At 40.6% G+C, this 21,744-nt stretch overlaps 2 protein-coding genes across 2 annotated transcripts; both read left to right on the top strand.

Annotated features, from left to right (window-relative positions):
- Positions 1–58: 58 nt before the first annotated feature.
- hspa4l (heat shock protein 4 like) lies at positions 59–8,878 on the top strand. Its single transcript, XM_077538397.1, has 19 exons — positions 59–484; positions 1,293–1,350; positions 1,449–1,589; positions 1,729–1,851; positions 1,933–2,032; positions 3,172–3,305; positions 3,395–3,639; positions 3,714–3,790; positions 3,858–4,009; positions 4,081–4,187; positions 5,218–5,351; positions 5,493–5,689; positions 5,791–5,862; positions 6,567–6,701; positions 6,919–7,044; positions 7,126–7,233; positions 7,306–7,425; positions 7,856–8,017; positions 8,104–8,878. The coding sequence occupies exons 1-19, from the start codon at positions 378–380 to the stop codon at positions 8,275–8,277; spliced, it is 2,472 nt and encodes an 823-aa protein (XP_077394523.1). The 5' UTR covers positions 59–377; the 3' UTR covers positions 8,278–8,878.
- Positions 8,879–9,395: 517 nt separating this feature from the next.
- On the top strand, positions 9,396–20,683 carry plk4 (polo-like kinase 4 (Drosophila)). Its single transcript, XM_077539984.1, has 15 exons — positions 9,396–9,616; positions 10,901–10,996; positions 11,116–11,211; positions 11,542–11,656; positions 12,426–13,368; positions 13,447–13,538; positions 14,789–15,105; positions 15,182–15,286; positions 16,390–16,492; positions 16,581–16,730; positions 16,849–17,074; positions 18,442–18,541; positions 18,620–18,757; positions 18,836–18,942; positions 20,342–20,683. The coding sequence occupies exons 1-15, from the start codon at positions 9,587–9,589 to the stop codon at positions 20,448–20,450; spliced, it is 2,727 nt and encodes a 908-aa protein (XP_077396110.1). The 5' UTR covers positions 9,396–9,586; the 3' UTR covers positions 20,451–20,683.
- Positions 20,684–21,744: the final 1,061 nt, after the last annotated feature.

The following is a 21,744-nucleotide window of genomic DNA, read 5'->3' as shown; positions in this document are numbered from 1 at the left end:
TATCGATCGCTGCAACCGCCAATCACGCGAAGGCAGAGATGATGGCACACCAATCAGTAACGCGTGGAGGCGGGTCTTAAGCGCATCAGGCTCGTGTAGATCCTTTGATGATGTTTATTGTCGCCTCCGAGTGGGAGAATCCACTGTGGTCATCGTTGCACTCGGGATTACGCCGGATGAGTTGGCTATAAACAACCCGAATTACATAACAGCGCGTAATTTACTCAGCGCACTTGTAGTTGGTGGACGTGTTGATTTTCAGAGGAGTCGTACGTTTCTTTTTATTTGAATAGGATAGTGTAATAATACTGTTTTCTTCGCAAGGTGACAAGTGCAAAAGGGTAACTTTCTCAGGAGGGTAAATAAGAGCTTTCATCATGTCAGTGGTCGGCATTGATGTGGGTTTCCTAAACTGCTACATCGCCGTGGCCAGGAGCGGTGGCATTGAGACCATAGCCAACGAATACAGTGACAGATGCACGCCGTAAGTATAAAATTAATGAAATTTAATTATTAAAAAAAAAAAAAAAAAAGACAGGCCTCAATCGCGGCGAAAAGCGGTCCCCGTTGCGAATTTGTTACGCAATTTGTGTGTCTTGTGACGCTTTGACGAGTTGGTGCAAGCTGCAGCCGGGGATGCTGCTGCTGCATGGCTCCGGATGAGAGGAAGGCCTTTTACTTTCACCCTAATCAGGTCAAAAGAGGTAAAAATTTCATCACAATCAATTGTAACAGACTTGGCCGTCGAAGTGACCTGATAATTTAGCATATCGTTTTGTGGTGTGTAAATCTGTTAAGAAAAAATGTCTGGAAATAGCTAGAAAGCAACTTGTCAACAAAGTGTTAATGTGGCGTGTTACTTCCTAATGCCGTCAGACAAGCATGGGAAACCTACAACTATACACGTGCATACTATAATCACATCATACTGTAAGGAATTAAATGCATTTGGAAGGTTTTTGAAGACAAAAGTTCATTATTGGCTACGAGTTGTGCACTGCATGCAGCTCACCCTCTTCATCAAATATCGAGAATCTAAATACTTCATTTGTCCTGTGAAGGATATTGATGACAGTTGGCAGAAAACTGATGACGGTTTTTGAAGTTGAACAATCATGTATATGCATCGTCAGACCCTCTTTGTGAAATGTCCATAATCGAAAAATGTCTTTCTGCACTCATGCAGACAGTCAATTACACTTGTTCTCCATCGGCCACGTATCTTAGCTTGATTATTTCTCCCTAGTTCACTTCATCTGCTGATGCACTTGTCTCTCCTCATCCTCATCAAGGGCTTGTGTGTCTTTTGCCGCCAAAAACCGCATCATTGGAAATGCAGCCAAGAGTCAAGTAAGGACTCTCCCATACTGTCTGTCCACTTATTCAAAGTGACTCTCACTTGAAATAACTTTACAAAACTACATGATGCTGTTTTCCACCCTCTATAGGTGATAACAAACTTCAAAAATACAGTCCATGGCTTCAAATGGTTCCACGGCAGAGCATTCGATGACCCCTTTGTGCAAGCAGAAAAAAACAAACTACCATATAGTTTGCATAAACTGGCTGACGGAACCACTGGGCTGAAGGTGAAGTGTTTACAAAATTGCATTCTAAACGTGAATGGCATGAAAATGTATGCCAACCCTTTTTTGTAAACTCTTCTAGTTTCCCGTCACACTGAGTTAAAGATAACTTTTGCGATTAATGGCAAAGTGTTTCTCCCAGGTACGTTATTTGGATGAGGACAAGGTGTTCACAGTGCAGCAGATCACAGGCATGTTGCTCAGCAAGCTGAAGGAGACGTCCGAGGGCGCCCTGAAGAAGCCCGTGGTGGACTGCGTGGTGTCTGTGAGTGATGAAAAAAATTTCAGATTATTCTCGTAAGCTTCACAAATTCAATCATGCTTGTTTGTGCTCTACATCCTACAGGTCCCCTGCTTTTTTACAGATGCTGAGCGACGATCTGTGTTGGATGCTACGCAAATAGCAGGGCTCAACTGTTTACGGCTTATAAATGACACCACCGCAGGTCAGTGGAGTTGCAAGTTGGCAGCTACTTTCTGGCTCAAGGGTACATTGTTAGGCCGTGAGCTATTAACACATTCACTGCCAGCCCAGCAAATATGCATCATTTGACGTATTTTTCCGTCAATGGCAGTGAATGAGTTAATGGGACTGGGAATTACATTTGGATCTGGAGAAAAAAAATACTAGCAATGGGAGAACATGCAAACTCCACACAAAAAGGCCAGAACAGACTGGTCACTCCTGATCCCATCTTAGAATCACCTCAGCACATTGAGGCTGAAAGAACATCTGCATAAAGCAGTGGAAGTAGTGTAGCCAAGAGGAATCATATGAAATGAAGAGAATGGACTATTTGGAATACTTTACAGAGGACTCACAGTTTTTGTGTAGCGAAAACCCGCATATGATTAACGCTCATTGAATGCATTGGAGTAAACAAAAAATAATTCAATAAAAAAAATTAAATCCCCCAAAAATTCATTTAATGTAAAAAAAAAATAGAATTTGAGCTATGTTTAGGCCAGTGCTTCATTAAAAGCATTAAAAGTCATTAAATAGATTTTGGTAAAATTTAGGCCTTAAATGGCATAAAAAGGAATTCAATCCAATGTTGAGAGGCATTATAAATGTAAATACAATTGATGATGCTTTATTTTACATACAAAGTTGTGTAAAGGAGTCACCGTGATGTGATACAAATATATATTTGTGGGGACTGGTGACTAGTTGTAATTTACAATGAACAAACTGGCCTGGAGTCCACAAATTGCTTCATGTTCCAAATATCAGTTGCTATGAATAAGAAAAAAAAAATGTAGTGTTTCTGTCACCACCGTCCAACATGAAACACTAATGCCACCTAGTGGCTGAAAAATCCACTCAACAGAAATCTGACTCCTTTCAACCACAACTGTTAACTGTAAATTACTAGTTACCAGTCAGTCAAAGGGCAATGATAACTCTATGTGACTATAAAAAATAAGTTGAATGTAAAATTAAATGGTATACATTATAGATTTGTGGTGAGTGTTATACAATACATATTCTACTTGAATCATATGGTGGACACATAAAATAAGCATAATTTTTTTTTTTTTTTAAATGCGTTAATGGCCAAGATAACTCTGTTTTCTTTGACAGTGGCATTAGCCTATGGAATCTACAAACAGGACCTTCCCACTCCAGAGGAGAAGCCTCGCAATGTTGTTTTTGTGGACATGGGCCATTCATCTTACCAGGTCGCAATCACATCCTTCAACAAAGGCAAACTCAAGGTCAGTCGCCTTCCATTCCTTTCCTCTCAATCCTCACCCTGAACCCTTTTCCTCACGAGCCCCGCCCTGTTGGCGTGCTTGGTCGCCAGGTCCTCGCCACGGCGTTCGACCCCTACCTGGGCGGGCGTAATTTTGACGAGGCCTTGGTGAATTACTTCTGCGAGGAGTTCAAAGTCAAGTACAAGCTGCACGTGCGAGACAACCCGAGGGCCGTGCTGCGTCTGCATCAGGAGTGCGAGAAGCTGAAGAAGCTGATGAGTGCCAACTCCTCAGACCTGCCTCTCAACATCGAGTGCTTCATGAATGACATTGACGTGTCCAGCAGGATGAACAGGTCCAAATGAAGACACGTTGTTGTTTAGCCTGTTAGCACGTGACGTGATTTTCACCTTGCATCCAACCCCACAGAGGCCAATTTGAAGAGATGTGTGCCCAGTATTTAATGCGGGTAGAGATGCCGCTCAAGGCCGCCCTGGAACATTCAAGTACGCCCCGATGATTTAATCCACTCCGCTTTGTCAGGTGATGTTAAGTCAGCATGTTGTGTGGCAGAGCTGAGCCGGGACGACATCTACTCGGTGGAGATAGTCGGCGGCGCGACGAGAATGCCGGCCATCAAAGACCGGATCGCCAAGTTCTTTGGCAAAGACGTCAGCACAACGCTCAATGCTGACGAAGCCGTCGCCAGGGGCTCCGCTCTTCAGGTGCCCATTTTTCTTCTTTCTTTCTGAAATAAATATTACTGTGTGTTAATGTTTTGATTTTTGTGTTGTAGTGTGCAATCTTGTCTCCAGCGTTTAAAGTGCGTGAGTTCTCCATCACCGATGCCGTTCCTTTCCCCATTACTCTGCGCTGGAAATCACCAACAGAGGATGGACTCGGGTGAGGGCAAATCACATTTTACAGTCCCGGGGTGTCAAACTGATTTTGTGCCAGGGGGCTTACACAAAGCCTAATTTGATATCAAGCAAGCTATACCAGAAAAAAATCATAGCATAATAATGAATATAGGTGACAACAATGGTGTTTTCTATTTGTTTTACAAAGCAAAACAAGTCAGTTGGGACGATCTTTCTATTTAACTCATTTGCTCCCAATCACGTATAAATCCGTTTTTTTTTTTATGTTTTAAGTGTCCCAAAGACGTATTTATACGTGTGTTTTTTATTTTTTTTTTATTTATTTTTTTTATGCTATAACATACAGAAGGCTTTGATGCAGCCTCTCAACTCCATGCTTTTATAGCAATACAAAACAATATTCTGTGGGCCTTGCAAAATCAGTCAAAATCCAGTAATACAGCTGGGAGCAAACGGGATTGCTTCTGTGAAAATGGCTGGGAGTGAATGAGTTAAAGAGGAAGTCAACCTGAAACATTTCTTGACAATAATATGTTATATGTGACCTCACTCGTCTAAACACGACATTCTGATTAATATTACACTTGTGGAATATGAGTTATGCAGAAAAATACAGCTAATTTTATCCATCTCAGGGGGCGGCCATTTTGCCTCTTGCTGTCGACTGAAGATGACATCACAGTTGCTCAGGGCTCAGGCAACGACCAATCACAGCTCACCAGTTTTCTGAAGCTGAGCTGTGATTGGTTGTTGCTTTTGCTGCTTAACTCACATTCTAGCAACACAATATTGATCAAAATGCTGTATTAAGATTAGTGGGGCTGCATAGAAATATTGTCAAGAATTTTTTGGGGGGGTTGACTTTCACTTTAATCAATTGTAGGATTTCGGAAGTGTTGTATACTAATATCTGTATTAATTCAGCTTCAGCATATGCTCTGTAAAATGTATTTAATTGACTTCATATGTTTATCACACTTCTCATATTTACTATTATGGTCTTTACTTCTAATGTCCAAAATCTAACTTTCATTCCCTTCTTGTTGTTTTAGAGAGTGTGAGGTGTTCAGTAAGAATCATGCTGCCCCTTTTTCCAAAGTCATCACCTTCCATAAGAAGGAGCCTTTTGACCTTGAAGCCTTTTACAGCTGCCCTCACGAGCTTCCATATCCAGACTGTAGGATAGGTAAGATTTTATTATGATGATTCTGTGCTCAATGTCTCTTCGTAAATATCACACTGAAGGATAATGAACCATCAAGCACCAAATTTGAAATCTACACATTTAAGTTCAGAAACTTGTTTTCCCCCCTTCTATTGCCTGCAGGATGCTTTTCGGTCCAGAATGTGGTGCCCCAGCCAGATGGAGATAGCTCCAAAGTGAAGGTGAAGGTGCGCTTTAACGTCCACGGCATCTTCAGTGTGTCCGGTGCCTCTTTGATTGAGAAGCAGAAAGGAGAGGGGGAGGACATGCAGATTGACACAGAACCACTTGTGCAAAATGAAGGCAGGGCAGAGGAGCAGGTAGAGAGATTTCACATTCATATTTCACACATTAACGCTTGTACCGAATAATTTATCAGAAATGCAGTGACTACTTTGTGTTGTCAATAATATTTTCTCAGAACAAAATGCAGGTAGAGCAGGACATCCAAAGCCAGGTGGAGCAGCCAAATGAAGACATTTGCACCAACAAAGTTAGTGGCATGGAAGCCCATCGTCATGTGTTTTCCTCTCCGGAGTCGTAATAAGCACATCCATGTCTATACATAATGTCCCCCACTTTAACTTTTGATTAACTCATTCACTCCCAGCCATTTTCACAGAAGCAATCCCGTTCGCTCGCTCCCAGCTGTTTTACTGGATTTTGACTGATTTTGTAAGGCCCACATAAAAGCATGGAACCTATCAAAAGAAAGATTAAAGTCTCTTCTTTCATCAGGAAAAAAAAGTATGTTTCTATCTGTTTCCGTTTTGCAGCAATTAGCATTAGAAGATAGGTAACTTTAATCAGTTTTCACAAATCTATTTAAAATTGTAAGTAATTTAGCTTTTTTTCTACATAGCCCTGGTTGATCTCCTTTGCTCTGCTGCCACCTGCTGGCCGTTTTTGTAATAACTACCATTTCTGCAACCGTTCTTAGCAGTTGAGAGGCTGCATCAAAGCCTTCTGTATGCTCTAGCATTAAAAAAAAAAACGTATAAATACGTCTTTGGGAGACTTAAAACATAAAAAAAAAACATATTTACATGTTATTGGGAGCAAATGAGTTAATGAAGTAACACCAACAATTGAATTTCTGGTGTATCACAAATATCACTATTACAGTATATAAGGAGACAATCAGACTGATAGAAGACAAAAAAAAGAAATGTCAAATGAACGTGTTATGTGATGCAGGGAGACAAGCAGGATCCTGCAGCAGTGGCAGGGAGCAAGACCAAAGTGAAGGTGAAGAGTGCTGACCTGCCCATCGTGGCCAGCAATATCAGACAGCTTGACAGTGAGGTGCTTTGCAACTTTGTCCAGTTTGAGGTGAGTCTCTCCAATGGCCTTTTCACACTGAGTCTGCAAAAGGGGAAAGGGTAGGATCAGCTATATTGCTGGCCTATTTCCACTAGTAATGATTGGAATTCTGCCTAGCAACAAATGACCACTCACTTTCCTTTATACTTAATAGTTTATCACACTCTGAGGACATTTCAATGTCATTTTACTTGTAACTGTATATTTATTTTCTTTCGGGTCACAGCGTCAAATGATCATTCAAGACAAACAGGTGAAAGAGGCGAATGATGCTAAGAATGCCGTGGAAGAATACGTTTATGATCTCCGAAACAAACTCTGTGGCATCTATGAAAAGTATATCACAGAGGAAGTAAGTTTTTTATTTTACTGTGTTGCATATTTGGAAAAAAATCAGCATGTTGATTCCCAAAATGTGCGTGCGACTAAATAGGATAGCAACCGGTTGACATTGCTTCTGGAGGACACTGAAAACTGGCTGTATGAGGAAGGCGAGGACCAATCCAAAGACGTCTATGTGGAAAAGCTGGACGCACTCAAGGTTTGTTTTTTTTATCACATTGTTTTGGATGAGTTACTGAAATGTGATATATATGCGTGCTTGTCCTTGTAGAATCTGGGTCAGCCTATTCAAGACCGGCACAGGGAGCACGAAGACCGGCCAAAAGCTTTTGAGGAGCTCGGCAAAAGGCTACAATTCTACATGAAGTGTGTGGACTCTTACAAACAAAAGGTGAGCATTTTTTAAATATGTTTACACTCGTGTTTACATTCAAGATTGAAACTGTATTGAACATACAGTGTAAGGTCAAAATTATTAAGAACCCAGGTTAACTCATTTGCTCCCAAAAACGTATAAATACGTTCTATTTTAAATGTATTAAGTGTCCCAAAGACGTATTATTATGTTTTTTATGCTAGCGCATACCGAAAGCTTTGATGCAGCCTCTCAACTTCCACGTTTTTATAGCAATAGAACACAATGTTCTGTGGGCCCTGCAAAAATCTGTCAAAATCCAGCAAAATAGCTGTGAGCGAAAGGTGTTTTCTTCAGTGTAAATGGCTGGGAGTGAATGAGAACCACTGATTTAGACGATTTTTGGACTTTTTGTCAAAATGTAAATCAGAAAACAACAAAAAATGTGCTGCCAAATTCTCCACAGGATGAGCGTTATCTCCATTTGGCTCCAGAAGATGTCAACACCGTGGAGAAGTGTTTAAATGACAGCATGATGTGGCTAAACAGCAAGATAAATGCGCAGAGTAAACTGGCCGTCACTCAAGATCCCGTTGTCAAAGTAGCAGATATCATTGCCAAAATGCAGGTATGTGATATCAATTCTTTCCGTTTATACATCTTGCTACATCTCGCTGACGTCAACACGCTCAACTTCTTGTGACCCCCATGCAGGAGTTGCAGGACGTGTGCGCTGCAGTGATCAACAAGTCCAAGCCGACAGTGGAGGAGACGCACGAGGTGATCGACCAAAACAGCGGCATCCCTAATAACGGCCCAGATGAGACAGGGGATGCCAAGGGAAGCCAGCACACAAAACATATGGCAAAGGAGATGGAAGTGGACTAAAAGATACTGCGACATCTCCGTATTCATCACTATGACGACCATCAGCAACCATGTAGGCAGTAGGGATAGCGTCACAGTACCCGGGACCACTTCTCAATCCTCACCAGCCACGCAGGTGGAGTTTGTGGCTTTGTTGATTTCCATATTTTCAGTTTGCACTCTTATTTCTGTCCTCATGTGTGACTATGGTGTGCTTCTGCTCTCAAAAGCTTTTGACTATTCAAGAAGAAACCATGAAATAGATTGAAATGTTTCACCTTTCTCTTAAAGGAAGCATTTGCCTTCTGTATCCTCTATTGTAAGAGTGTGACCTCCCCAACAGTAGACAAGAGCTGTTAGCAAACTGTTAGTTTGTATGCAGTAGTACTGATTCTACAGTTTATATTTGTATGTAATACATCTGGGACTTAAATTCTATTTTAATATGTCATAAAAGCCATTATATTTAAGGTATATAAGAATACATTCCCAATAGTAACATGGGCTGACCTATAAATCTCTGTAGGAAGTGATGGGCTGTACCTATTTCCATGTTGATTTTCTTGCAAGTTTCCATTTAGGATTTAAGTTGGAAAATAAACACATTCAGCTGTGAAAACAAGAGTCATCTATTATGCATTCATATTTAAATAGTGAACAGGTGTCAAACTGAAGGCTTGTGGACCAGATCAGAGCCTCCATGTCATGTCATGTGGCCCACGAAGGCTTGATACAAATCATTTAAAACTGGCCATAAAAATGACAAATTATGTAATGCGGTGTAGAATGATCTTGACTGATATAACAACATGCACAGGAGAAAAGTAAGACTTAAAATATATCAGGCGACAAATAAAAACAAACATTGAAAACATTAAAATGGGAGCGCAATTTAAAAGTTCAGAGAGCTTTCTTGTTTCTGGCACCCGATTTAGAAAACAAAAAAAGGGGTTTTGACCAAGTGAGGTGTGATAATTAAAAACTATATTTTGCAACGACACCTCAAAAGTTACTGAAGATGTTGTCCAAGATAAACCTGTACACATCAAAGCTCTGGTCCAAGAATCGCCCCGTTTCAAAAATCTCCCCCATCTTGTTTCGCGTGTATTACTTAGGGCGTGGTCAACGTGCCTCATTCAATGACGTAGCGTGACGTAGGCACGCTGGCTAAAGGGCGCATATTTTCAAAAATGGAGGCGACGGGAACGTTTTGGAGGGGAATACATCAACATTCAGCGTTTGCTGTCTGAGAACCGCTTGGACGGATATCGATGAATGGATTACATTTGTACAATTTCTATATGCATCGGCAACGACGAAAGCACTCACGATGAGCGTTTCAATCGGCAATAGAATTGAGGTTAGTGTTACGCTAGCATGGATTAGCTATAGCTAACACGAGCATTCGGTAAGTTAGCTCGGTAGCCGAAATGTTTTTGTTGCTACATGTTGTTTCGGTAAAGACTCACATTTAAGTCATATTTGTACTAACACGGATAGTCTGGCTGTATGAACTTAGCTTGTAGACAAGTTTTGTTTTGAGTTTCAACGTTCCCTCGAAGTGGTTGCTACTACAAAGTCAAAAATTCATCCGGGAAATTAACTACGCTGCTGCAGTATTATTCGCTATTATTGTCCATGTCTAGACATAAGATAAAACGAGGTTGCATTCTAATGCAGACTTGCATGTTTATTTTTTTTGCTATGTGTTTACGAGAGCAGTTCACGGCAAAATAACAACTTCTTAGTGGACATACCGGGAAAATTGTTTCATATTTAGTCTGTAATTTTACTTTTCCGTACTAAAGTACTGAAATGTATTGTATTTTTATTGATATGTGTATGTGCACACTACACTCTTGGTTATTGATATAAACGTTGTGTATTTTATTGTTTATTGATGTCAAATCACAAAATCGGGTGTCCAAAAATAGGCTACCGATGATACTACTATTATTATTTACCGAAATACAGTATTCACTAGCTTATTATTTTTAGAATGACACAATTTCTACCTTTTTTTAAAAAAAGTATTACTGTACTTACTAAGTACAATTTTTGGTGTACTGTAAATTCTCAAATGTTTGTTGTTGTTTTTGTTGTTGTTGTTGTTGTTATTATTATTACTATTATTATTATTATGAGTCTGTCGTTTGTGCGTGTTGGCTCCCACCTCCCCGTTGCTGGGAGACGGCTCCACCAAGTGGCTTGTTTTGCGGGAAGCGTGCCGGGATAATTGCAGGTTGTGGTTGGCCACCTGACGGCGTCAGGTGTTCTTGGCTTGTGCGGCCGTTAAAGCACGCTTGTCTCGGCCGTCAAGTGTTGGCGTCTGGCCTCGTCTTGCAGCGGGGGCAACATGTACCACAGGGTACTCGATTACTTCCACAATCACACCTGCAGTGAAGATGAAGAGGAGAGATTTTGTTTTACTCGGGAGCGCAATATTGAGGTATCAGTTTGGTCTCATTTGGATCAAAAGTGTAATTTCTAATAAGATAGGGTGCTGTGTTTTGATTGACAGTATCACAGAGGTTTTACTATTGCTCCCTGGTGTACCCCACGTCTCGCCCAAAGTCAGCAGTGATGGGCTTGAGCTCACTTACAGCCCTAATGAGAATGAATAATCTGTTTGTTTTCTATTCAGGATTTTAAAGTCCTCACCCTCCTCGGCAAAGGCTCCTTTGCATGTGTTTACCGGGCGAAATCGGTCAAGACGGGACTGGAGGTTGCCATCAAAACGGTAAGAATGACCTGGCGAATGACGGGTAATTGGCGTTACCTGTAAAGAATGAGCTGTTGTTGGAGACTGTTGAGAAATAATTGCTAGCAACTATGTCATCGTCTTTTCTGTCTCTGCAGATTGACAAGAAAATGATGCACGAAGCTGGGATGGTCCAGCGTGTGCTAAATGAGGTTGAGATTCACTGCCGCTTAAAGCACCCTTGCATACTTGAGGTAAACACACGCACACTTGTGCTTTTTGTTAGTGTGGCTATGGTTACTTTGCACAGGCTCTGTACTGTTTAATCCCCACCCAGAGTATTGTCTTCTTTTCAACTGTTGACTCCTTTTCTTTTAATGACTTTCTCATTATGATTATGCTTATGGTGTAGGTTTTTGACTCTGCAGGAATTCCCAATGTTGCATCATTGTTTGTAGTAGAGGTCCTTTAAGCATCCATGCGTCCTATCCTCTTTGTAGTTTTCATTTATTACAACAACTATTTTGTATTTTTCCATTTGTATATTCCTCAAAACTAAATTTCACTTCCCATCTGTTTTTCAGCTCTACAATTTTTTTGAAGACAAGAACTATGTGTACCTGGTGTTGGAGATGTGCCATAATGGGGAGATGGGCCGCTACCTGAAAGAGCGCAAGGTGCCATTTTCTGAGGACGAAGGTCAGAACTATTTTCATTTGAAATCAAAAATTCACATTTATTTACGAGGGTCTTTGGTTTATAGCAGTTTCGGCTTAGGGTAGGTATCGACTATAATGAAATAGTTGTGAAAGAATACGCTGGTATAAGTTTTGTGAAGTTGTCGCAGTAAACAGTTAAAAGACTGCAAATCAAAGCGTTTAATAGGGTAACATCTCTAATTGAAGTGATAAGTGTCTTTCATATTAATTTACGCTTCATTTGGCTTTATTTTAGCATACGCTAACGCTATTACATATACCGGTATGTATAATAAATCTGAAATTGTTTATTGTAATACATATTCATTTATTGGTTGTGTTTGTGAAAAAAAAAATATGGGATGAGGACCTTGAAAACATAATTGCATCTTAAATCTAGGGATCTTAATATTTATAAATGCGTCCAAATGTTCTTGTTTTGTACCAAAAAATAAATGATTAACCTCCTGCACAGTGCACAAGCTGCACTCCAGCTTCAAGTTTTTTCCTAAATATATAAATATTATTAGAAATTCTGTTTGGTCCAGAAGGAACTTACGTAATTATAGTGTTTCTATATTTCTTAATTGGTCTGAATATTTTTTTAATGCTGAAACTTTTTCTTGTTTTGTACCAATAAACAAATAATCGTTTGAATAATTGTGATTTCAATTATTTTTCCCATAATCGAGCAGCCTTACATCTGATAATAGATCAATTTAAGACTGTGATAACTTAGGGAACTATTTATTTGGATTGTCTGTCCACAGCGAGACAGTTCATGCGTCAGATCGTGGAAGGGATGCTGTACTTGCACGCGCACGGCATCCTGCACCGGGATCTGACCTTGCCCAACCTGCTGCTCACCAACAACATGAACATCAAGATCGCAGACTTCGGCCTGGCCACTCAGCTCAAACTCCCCACCGAGAAACACTACACCATGTGCGGCACGCCCAACTACATCTCCCCCGAGGTGGCCACCCGCAGCGCTCACGGCCTGGCGTCGGACGTCTGGTCCCTGGGCTGCATGTTCTTCGCCTTCCTCGTGGGCCGGCCGCCGTTCGACACGGACACGGTCAAGAACACGCTCTCCAAGGTGGTGCGCGGGGATTACCAAATGCCCGGCCACATTTCCCCGCAGGCGCAGGATCTCATCCATCAGCTGCTGCAAAGGAATCCCGCCGATCGTACCCCGCTGTCGGCGGTGCTGAGCCACCCGTTTATGAGCCAGAGCCTGCCGGGCAGGAGCAAGGAGCTGGGCCAGGGCGACGACGGCACCATGGACAGCGGCATCGCCACCATCTCCACCGGCTGCACGTCGGTCAGCGGCGGCAGCCGCCTCCAGAGGAAGACCAGGCACGTCGTCGGCGCGACGCTGCCCAACCGCATGGCCGGTCTCTCGCTGCAGCCCAGCCGGGCCCGTCTTGCGGACGGAGACCAGTGGCGGCAGCCGCAGGACAGGTTTCACAACGAAGGCAGGGGCAGGCCGCCTCACGGAGGACAGAGCGATCAACCCCACTATCTACGTAGAGCCCACTCCTCAGATCGCTTCGGGAACCCCGGACCGCTCCAAGGGTCCGAGCAGGGCCGGTGTCACTCCGAAGAATCGCTGACAGGCACCGCAAGGCCGCTCTTCCCCTCGTCATCCGCTTCCCATCCGTTTTCTGAGCATGTGCAGATACCGTCGCCTCCTGTCAAGCAGCCTGCAAAGTAAGCACTCTTGTTTTCCACTTGATCTCGTTGACTAGAAGCACTCTGCTTACTCATTGGACTCCTTTTGTGTTCCAGCTCAGGGTACTTGTTCTCCACGCAGACGCCACGTCCACCAAACCTTCAATATCAGGACATGGAGGGAGTTGCGAACTGGCTCAATAATGATGGTGAGCTTTTTTTTTGTTAGTTTTTTTTTTTTTTCTAAATCAGTTTCGTAAACATTGTGACAACTGGTTGGATGGATCAATAGATACTTGGGTAAGTTAGGTTGTGCAAATGATATTTGATTTTGCACTTCTATTAAGAGAATGGCAGCCACAGTCATAAGATTGCTGTAATATTATGAGAAAAAAAAATGATTAAAGAAAAAGATTTACAACCAGGGTAATTTTAGTTAACTAAAACTAACCAAAAAACTAAAATTCAAAAAACTATTTCGTTAATGAAATTAAATAAAAACAAAAGTGCTTTTTAAAAGACGAAAACTAACTGAAACTACATTTATGTTTAAAAAACTAACTAAAACTATCTATAGTTATAGCAAATATGTCCTTTGTTTTAGTCTTTGGTAATTTAATGCATGAGCCTTTGGGGATGATTTTAAATGCGATTTTAAGTACGGTAGATTTATTTTGATATTAACCGGAATAGGGCTGCACATTATATCGAAAAAAATTCGCGATTTTGGCTCATTTTGGCATATCGCAAAGGAATGCAATAAGTTTCATATGGAATTTTATATTTTTATCTGTCAGCCGCTAACTAAAATGTGCACCACAATCCAATAGTTGAACATTATCGAGAGGTAATTACAATTAACTAACATTATATTGAATTTGCTTATTTTGACCATGTCAAACCATATGATACGGAAAAATAAAATTACATAAAATCAATACATAATAATGCATTCAAACTGATCACCAACATTAACTCAGGAGCAAAATATAAAAAAAAACAAAACACCTTTGACCTGCAAAACAAAAATATATAAAATATAATTTGTGCAGATTATTATTTTTTGCTGTGTGCAAAGTGCGCATGGTCAGTGCAAACAAAACCCCTACACTGCGCTCACTCTGCCAATAATGAGAGCGCCACTGCCCCCTAATGTAGTGGAGGTGCAATTGCACATTATTCTAGGACAGTAAAAAAAAAAATAAAAATAAAAAATAAAAAAGCATGTTCCCCGAGGTCAAACACGCCCCCTTGATGGACCCTCGCGCCCCCCTGGGGGGGCCTGCCCCACTATTTGAGAAGCACTGGATTAACCTAATATTTTTCCTCACTGCCCTCTTGCTCACCTTTGTAAGCTGCCGCATGAAAGAAGGCCTATAAAAACAGTAGCTTTAAATACTCCAAACACGGTTTAAAGCAGCGGCTCAAATGCACAAATCTCGTCTTTGGGTTTTGTCAGGATGTGGCCTGAGGCCCGGCGACAGAAGCGCTCACAGCAGCGGCGTCAGTTTCCACAGCGACCGAGGACACGGCTCGTGGACGGAAAATCCCCTAAACCGGGCGGCCGACCCGCATCGCGGCCTGCACCGCTCCGACCTGGACCCGTACCAGACAGAAAATACGCCCGGAATCCACCACCAGCCTCCTCACTGCTCCTCCTCGCAGCCGCCCTCAGCCAAAGCCGGCGTCGACAAGGTGAAGACGCTGCGAGACCTCGTCCCGCCTCTGTGCACCTCCAGGCTGAAGCCGATCAGACAGAAAACCAAAAATACCGTCGTAAGTGCTTTTCTGACTTGCGTTGCTTCAGTTGAGTTCACTTATTGAAAGCAAGCGTGGCGTATCGTCTTGACAGGTGAGCATCCTGGATACGTGGGAGGTGTGCATGGAGCTCTTAAAGTGCCAAAATGGGCAGGAGAGGGTCAAGGAAGTCCTTCGGATTTCCTCTGATGGTTCAATGGTGAGCGAGCCATGTCATGAACATCTTTTTTTTTTTTTTTGGTGCCCAAATCTATGTTATCATACATAGATAGATTTCTAACCTTTACTGAGCACAAAAATCTCACGGTAAAATGTCACAAAAAGTGTGTACGGTGACCCTTCACCCACACAAAATGGTGGCACTTTTTTCTATTAGACAAATCTTGCTTAGCTTATTCATTATTTACTACTACTATTGATTATTTATTTTCGTTTTATCTAATTAAGCTTGACTTCTCCCCTCAGCTCAACATAAGTGCTTGGTGTGAACATTCCACCAGATGGCGCCAGGTTAATATTTTTTATTTATTTTTTTACACGAGCCTGAGGACAATAAGTATCATATTACAGAGGAAAGATTCACCCCCAGATTCTTCTGCCATCTAGTGGAAGAGTATTTAATTGTTTTTGACAGTCACTAAACATCACTGGCATCGGCTAGCTAAAGCAACAAAGATAAATTATTTGTTGTAAATAATTAATTTCAAACCAATTACAATAATTTCTCAATAAATAATAAAATATATCAATACATAATGATAGTGATAATAATAACAACAATAATAAATAAATAAATACAACAAACTAACTCAAATATTATGTGCACCCTGAAAATAGTCCTTCCAAATCTGTATTACTTAGTCATGGAGGGAAACAAATACAAAAACTGATAAGCCAGCTACAAAAACAGGTGACACAGAATCTCGGCCTAAAAGAAACGCAGCCGCTGTTTTCTGTCCATTTTCCACAGATATTTGCAGACGATCTCAAACTAAGCTCGATTCAAACTCCCAGTGAACTTTTCACAGTCGATTAGCACCCTCTACTGGTGGCAGTCGATACTGTAGTCATGTTTTGGTGACTCGGTATCAGCTTCATTATCCTGCCTGAGAACACATTCTGGTTAGTTTACCAACCAGAACTTTTGTCACATTAAATGTCATATTGGAATGGCGTTACACTCAATTTAATTTTTCTTCCAAAAAATGTTATTCTTAAGGGAATTACAGTGCGTGAAATTGCTGAGTTCCGAATGATCTGTCACAGTGGCACATTATCACTGTTGTCATTATATTCTTGCAGGTGACGATATACCAGCCCAATGGTGGCAAAGGTTTCCCTGTGCTGGACTGCCCGCCAGCTCCCCCAGAGGATATCCTCATTTGCAGCTACGAGGATCTTCCAGGTGCCAACATCCTGTCGGCGCATTTTAAACAACATCATCACTCTTATCTCAACTCGATTCCCATCCTCGTGTTTGTGTGTTGTGTTAGAAAAATACTGGAAGAAGTACCAGTACGCCTCCAAGTTTGTGCAGCTGGTCAAGTCCAAGACCCCCAAAGTGACGCTTTACAACAAGTACGCAAAGGTCATGTTGATGGAGAACTCCCCCAACGCTGACTTGGAGGTCTGCTTCTATGACGGTGAGACAGCCGCACGCCACTCTCGCTCACTACTCTCATTTTAAACGAAAAAAAAAAAAAAAAGAATATATATGTGTATATACAGTCTGTGAATGTTTTTGTGGAACGCGCGTCCCAGGGGCAAAGAGTCACAAGACGTCGGAGCTGCTGCGCGTGGTGGAGAAGAGCGGCAAGTCGTACACGGTGAAGGGCGAGGCGGGCTTGGGCGGCCTGAGCGCCGAGAGCCGCGTCTACGCCAAGCTGTCGGACGAGGGCCACCGCGTGTGCCTGGCGCTGGAGGCCGCCATCGAGGTGGAGGAGCGAAACACGCAGAAAGGTCCCTTCTTCCCTATCATCATTGGAAGGTAAGCGCTGGAGAATGAAATCTGTGTATATACTGTGTATGTTTGTGTATGGGTATTGAATTTACATACATGTTATGTCATTCCAAGGGATAATAGAGAGGTTAGCAATCTGTTGTGTCTTGAGTTCCTTTCCTGTGGCTCCCCATAGATCGCTAAAACAATTAGTAGAAATTCATATTTTTGTTTACATGTTTAATCTTTTCTTAGATAAAATATTCATTCAATGAATGATAAAACAATTAGTAGAATTTTTTTTTGCATATTTTTATTTTTCTTAGTTAAAATAGTCGTTTAATAAATTGATAAAACAATTAATAGAAATTAATATTTTTTTACATATTTAAATTTTTCTTAGATAAAATATTAATTTAATGAATTGATAAAACAATTAGTAGAAATTAATATTTTTGTTTACATGTTTAATTTTTTCTTGGATAAAATATTCATTCAATCAATGATAAAACAATTATTGGAATTTTTTTTTCATCTTTTTATTTTTCTTAGTTAAAATAGTCATTTAATAAATTGATAAAACAATTAGTAGAAATTAATATTTTTTTTACACATTTTAGTTTTTCTTAGATAAAATATTAATTTAATGAATTGATAAAACAATTAGTAGAAATTAATATTTTTGCACATTTATTTTCTTAGATGAAATATTCATTTAATGAATTAATGATAAAACAATTAGTAGAACTTAATTTTTTTTTCATATTTATATTTATTTTTCTTGGATAAATATTCATTTAATTATTTCATGATAAAATTAGTAGAAAATATTTCTTTGCATATTTATTTTTTATTTTTCTTAGGCAAAATATTCATTTAATGAATTCATAATAAAACAATTACCAAAAAAATTGTTTTTTTGCACATTTTATTTTTTCTTAGATAAAATATAGATTTTGATTAAAAAATGAATTAAATATATTTTTTTTTAAATGTCAGTCCAAAATTTTATAGTTGTCAGAGAGGCAAAAGGTGGATGACAGTTTTCAAAATGTCCAAAAATTAACCATAAAATGTCCAAAAACAAAAGAAGAAATCCTGAAAATTACCATAATGTACACGAAATTGCCCCCCCAAAAAGCAGAAAATAATAATAAAAAAAAAGGCAGAAAATAAAATGTTTAAAAACTATGAAAACACAAAAGAAATCAAGAAAATTACAATAAAATATCCACAAAATTGCTCATGAAAAAAAGACAAAAATAAATCCAACAACAGAAGACAAAAGTAGAGGAAAATTAACTCAAATATTTTGCAGCTCCAGACAGATTTTGGTTGTTTATTTTGGCCTAAAATGGCTCTTTTGACAGGAAGAGTATAAAATAATGTATTTTTTTCTATTTGCTCATTTTTAGGAGGCCCGTCATGCCCTCCTCCGGCTCTCCTTTGTCGACATCACTTCCCTCCCAGCCGCCTCCTCCCGATCACGTTTCGCCTCCAAAAATCACTCCTTCGGTGAGTCACCGGCAGCGCGATTTATCCTAAACAACAGTCTCCAATCTCCAAAGTTGAAACAAACCTGCGCGTGTGCAGATGATCTCCTACGACGGCTCCGACTTCATCTCGGCCAGCCTGAGTAAAAAAAGCTCCCCCGCGTGTCGGCGCGACCTGCAGAGCACTGGCAAAGTGGTCAAGTCCATTTTTGTGCCCAACGTGGGCTGGGCCTCGGAGGTACTTGACGCGCCGGGTCGTTCGAAACGGACTCCGCGTCGGACGTGGTCATCCAAATGCTCCGTGTTGACTCCGCAGCTGACGAGTGGCGAGGTGTGGGTGCAGTACAATGACGGATCTCAGCTGGTGGTCCAGGGGGGCGTTTTCTGCATGATGTACACCTGTCCCGAGGGGCGCGTCACCAGGTGAGAAACGTTTTCATGACTTCGCTAAAACCTCATTGTGGTGTTGTCCACATGAACTTCGAAGAATTACGACGACTGAAGCGGGCAGGATTGATTTCGGTCAGAGAATCAGGAGTGTGGAATGTCTTGCTTTTGAAATGCTTTTCATGGCAGCAGGTGGAATCATTTGAATACATGAGCATGGGTATATTATAGTATAGGTATGAATATGTGTGGTCTAAAACAGAAGGAAACAATACACATGAATTCGTATACATAAAACCCAAAGGGGGAAAAAAAAGCCACATTACAAAACCGAATGTAGTATGTGTAAGAGCTATAATTAGCGTATGCTCGGGCAGTAAATGGCGTCGTCGTCGGTGTGTGATGTGATCGGGCTGCCAGATCGTATCGGGGTCGCCTAACGAACACGTCCAGCTACAGGATTGGCTGGGAAATTATCCAGTTGACGTCAAATATTGGAAAGAATATATTAAAGATGTAATTGAAATAACACAATGTACGGACTGAAATTGTAAAAACATAAATACACCTAAGACTATAAACGCTTAATATATTTAATAAATAATAAAAATAGATTGACTAAGTGATAAAGACAAAATTATTGTCTCAGATGTGACAAATATTGTCAATTTAGATTATTAATGTGTTCCTATTATCACTAAGACTGTTTTTTTTTTTTTTTTTTTGTTATTGTGATTGATTTGTGAGCAGCTAAAAAATGAAACCAAACCGAAGCTAACTTCGTTGCTGTACTGACGTCACCAGCGCGAAGGCGCTTCAACCTATTTTTATTTTGTATTTTTTTTTCCCCACGTCACGTCACGTTACTTTTTTTAAAAAACAATTTGAGTCCATAAATTTTGTTCTTTTGTACTATTGTAAACGGACAGTTTCCGGACAATCCTGTAGCGTGACGTCATCTGCAGGCGACCCCGATACGATCTGGCAGCCCGATCACATCTGACACACGACCTGCCTGACACCCACAGTTTGTATCGGGGTCGCCTGCAGATGACGTCACGCTACATGATTGTCCGTTTTCAATTGTTCAAAATTGTACAATTGTTCAATTAAGCGTGCGGCAAACGTAAACGAGGCAATTTAACACGGCGAAGTTACGTGAGCTACAAACATATATAACACACATTGAATCACAGATGTAGGTAATATTTTCACATCAAGAATACTTATTCTCAGGAACGTACACAAAACGGCGCTCCCGGAAGTAATGGAACGGTGTTACCTTGTAAGGGGACTCGCATGAAACGAAAAAGGCGGAACAAAACTTCCCCCAGTCTCCCAATAAAGTGAAACCTGCACAACAATCAAAGAACTTGTGTATATCTTACTTCATATAATTTCTGTAATTGATTTAATGGATGCGTGTTAATCGTAGGTACACGGGGAACGACAAGCTTCCAGAGCACATGAAGGAGAAGCTGCACTGCCTCTCCACCATCATCGAGCTTTTGGACAACCTGTCATCTCGTCATCAAGCACATTAGCATTTACTTCTTCACTCGCTTGTAAATATCTACATGTTTATGTATGTTAGATGGCTTTCTTCTCTCTTTTTTTTTACGTGTACAGAGGAAAAATGAAAATATTTAATTTTTATGAAGCAATTCTTTTGTATAGCAGTATTGTGTTGTAGTGTCTACTAGCAGTACTATGAAATGTGGCATTCATAAGCGGGGAGCCAATAAATGTATGGAGGCTTGAAATTTCCACTCATTTATTTCATCTCTGCGAGTCGACTTGATTTAAAAAAAAAAAAGTTTGTGGATTCCTTTTCAATACAATGCATACCAAACAACGCACTGTACTGTATGGAAGCAAGCTTTGGTGTGTATATACACGTACTGTACACGACACCCAAGGAGTAAACATGTCAAAGGTGGAAAGCAGGCTTGCTGATCATGATCTCACTGGGGTACACGTGACCACAGGTAGGATTCACAATTTTTTTTTTTTTTGGTCATGTACAAATCGTAGGCTCCCTCCAAGTCTGCCTTCTTCAAGCTATGCCTTTAAATGAAGGTCAAGTGATTTAAAGTGGAAAAGTGTCCTGAATGCTGGTGAGATGATGTGACTTTACAGCAGGCGTGGGCAGCGTTTTCTCTCAGGGGTCCCCCAAGGGTCATATTACAGCCTTTTTTTTTTTTTTTTTTTTTTTTTTAAACCACTTACTCCAAGCCGACCTGAGGCAACAGGCAGTAAACCTCGGGAGAAGAACTGGTGGCAGACTTAGAAGGAAGACCAATTTCCAGATTTTGGCCATTTTGCACACTTTTGTTCTCCAATTTCTCTTTTACAATTTTTTTTTTGTAGCCTTTCCTCTTGTAAATAAATTTGTTCACATGCTGTCATTCATATAAAACATCCCCCCCAATAAAATCTCATTTAGTACATTTCAAACGAACAAAAAATACAATAACATTGGTGTTAAAATAAAAATAAAATCTCATGTCCCGCACTTCCTCTTCAAACGACAACAGCTGTGTGTTTTAAAGAGTTGTGTGTGGGAGTCCAATCAAGCAAACTGCCCCATAAACCAATGTTAGTTATTTAATAATCTCCTTTAAAGTGTTGACGGCACAATTGATCTAAAACAATCAGTGGAATAAATTACGCTCGGAACGCAGTGAGCATAAAAAAAAAAAAAAAAAGACGACTGACACGAAGTGCTGTGAGGAATCTCACGATGGAAATCCTGCAAGTCGGAGTTCATTTTTTTTGTGGAAAACAAGCACAACAAACGAAAAGAAGGAACGAAACGGAATGTCTTCCTGCGTTCGC

Source organism: Festucalex cinctus, chromosome 12 (assembly GCF_051991245.1).
Source record: "Festucalex cinctus isolate MCC-2025b chromosome 12, RoL_Fcin_1.0, whole genome shotgun sequence".
Taxonomy (NCBI): domain Eukaryota; kingdom Metazoa; phylum Chordata; class Actinopteri; order Syngnathiformes; family Syngnathidae; genus Festucalex; species Festucalex cinctus.
The sequence above is the reverse complement of the archived record's forward strand: the minus strand, read 5'-3'. Positions and strand labels throughout refer to the sequence as shown.

What these genes read in the sequence shown, in the direction of transcription:
- hspa4l (XM_077538397.1), top strand. Translation starts at nt 378, where the DNA reads ATGTCAGTGGTCGGCATTGATGTGGGTTTCCTAAACTGCTACATCGCC. An exon ending in AAGGCAGGGCAGAGGAGCAG is followed by an intron (nt 5,690 to 5,790) that starts GTAGAGAGATTT and finishes ATATTTTCTCAG; the next exon opens with AACAAAATGCAGGTAGAGCA. An exon ending in GCAACTTTGTCCAGTTTGAG is followed by an intron (nt 6,702 to 6,918) that starts GTGAGTCTCTCC and finishes TTCGGGTCACAG; the next exon opens with CGTCAAATGATCATTCAAGA.
- plk4 (XM_077539984.1), top strand. Translation starts at nt 9,587, where the DNA reads ATGAGCGTTTCAATCGGCAATAGAATTGAG. An exon ending in CCTGTCAAGCAGCCTGCAAA is followed by an intron (nt 13,369 to 13,446) that starts GTAAGCACTCTT and finishes TTTGTGTTCCAG; the next exon opens with CTCAGGGTACTTGTTCTCCA. An exon ending in CCCGAGGGGCGCGTCACCAG is followed by an intron (nt 18,943 to 20,341) that starts GTGAGAAACGTT and finishes TGTTAATCGTAG; the next exon opens with GTACACGGGGAACGACAAGC.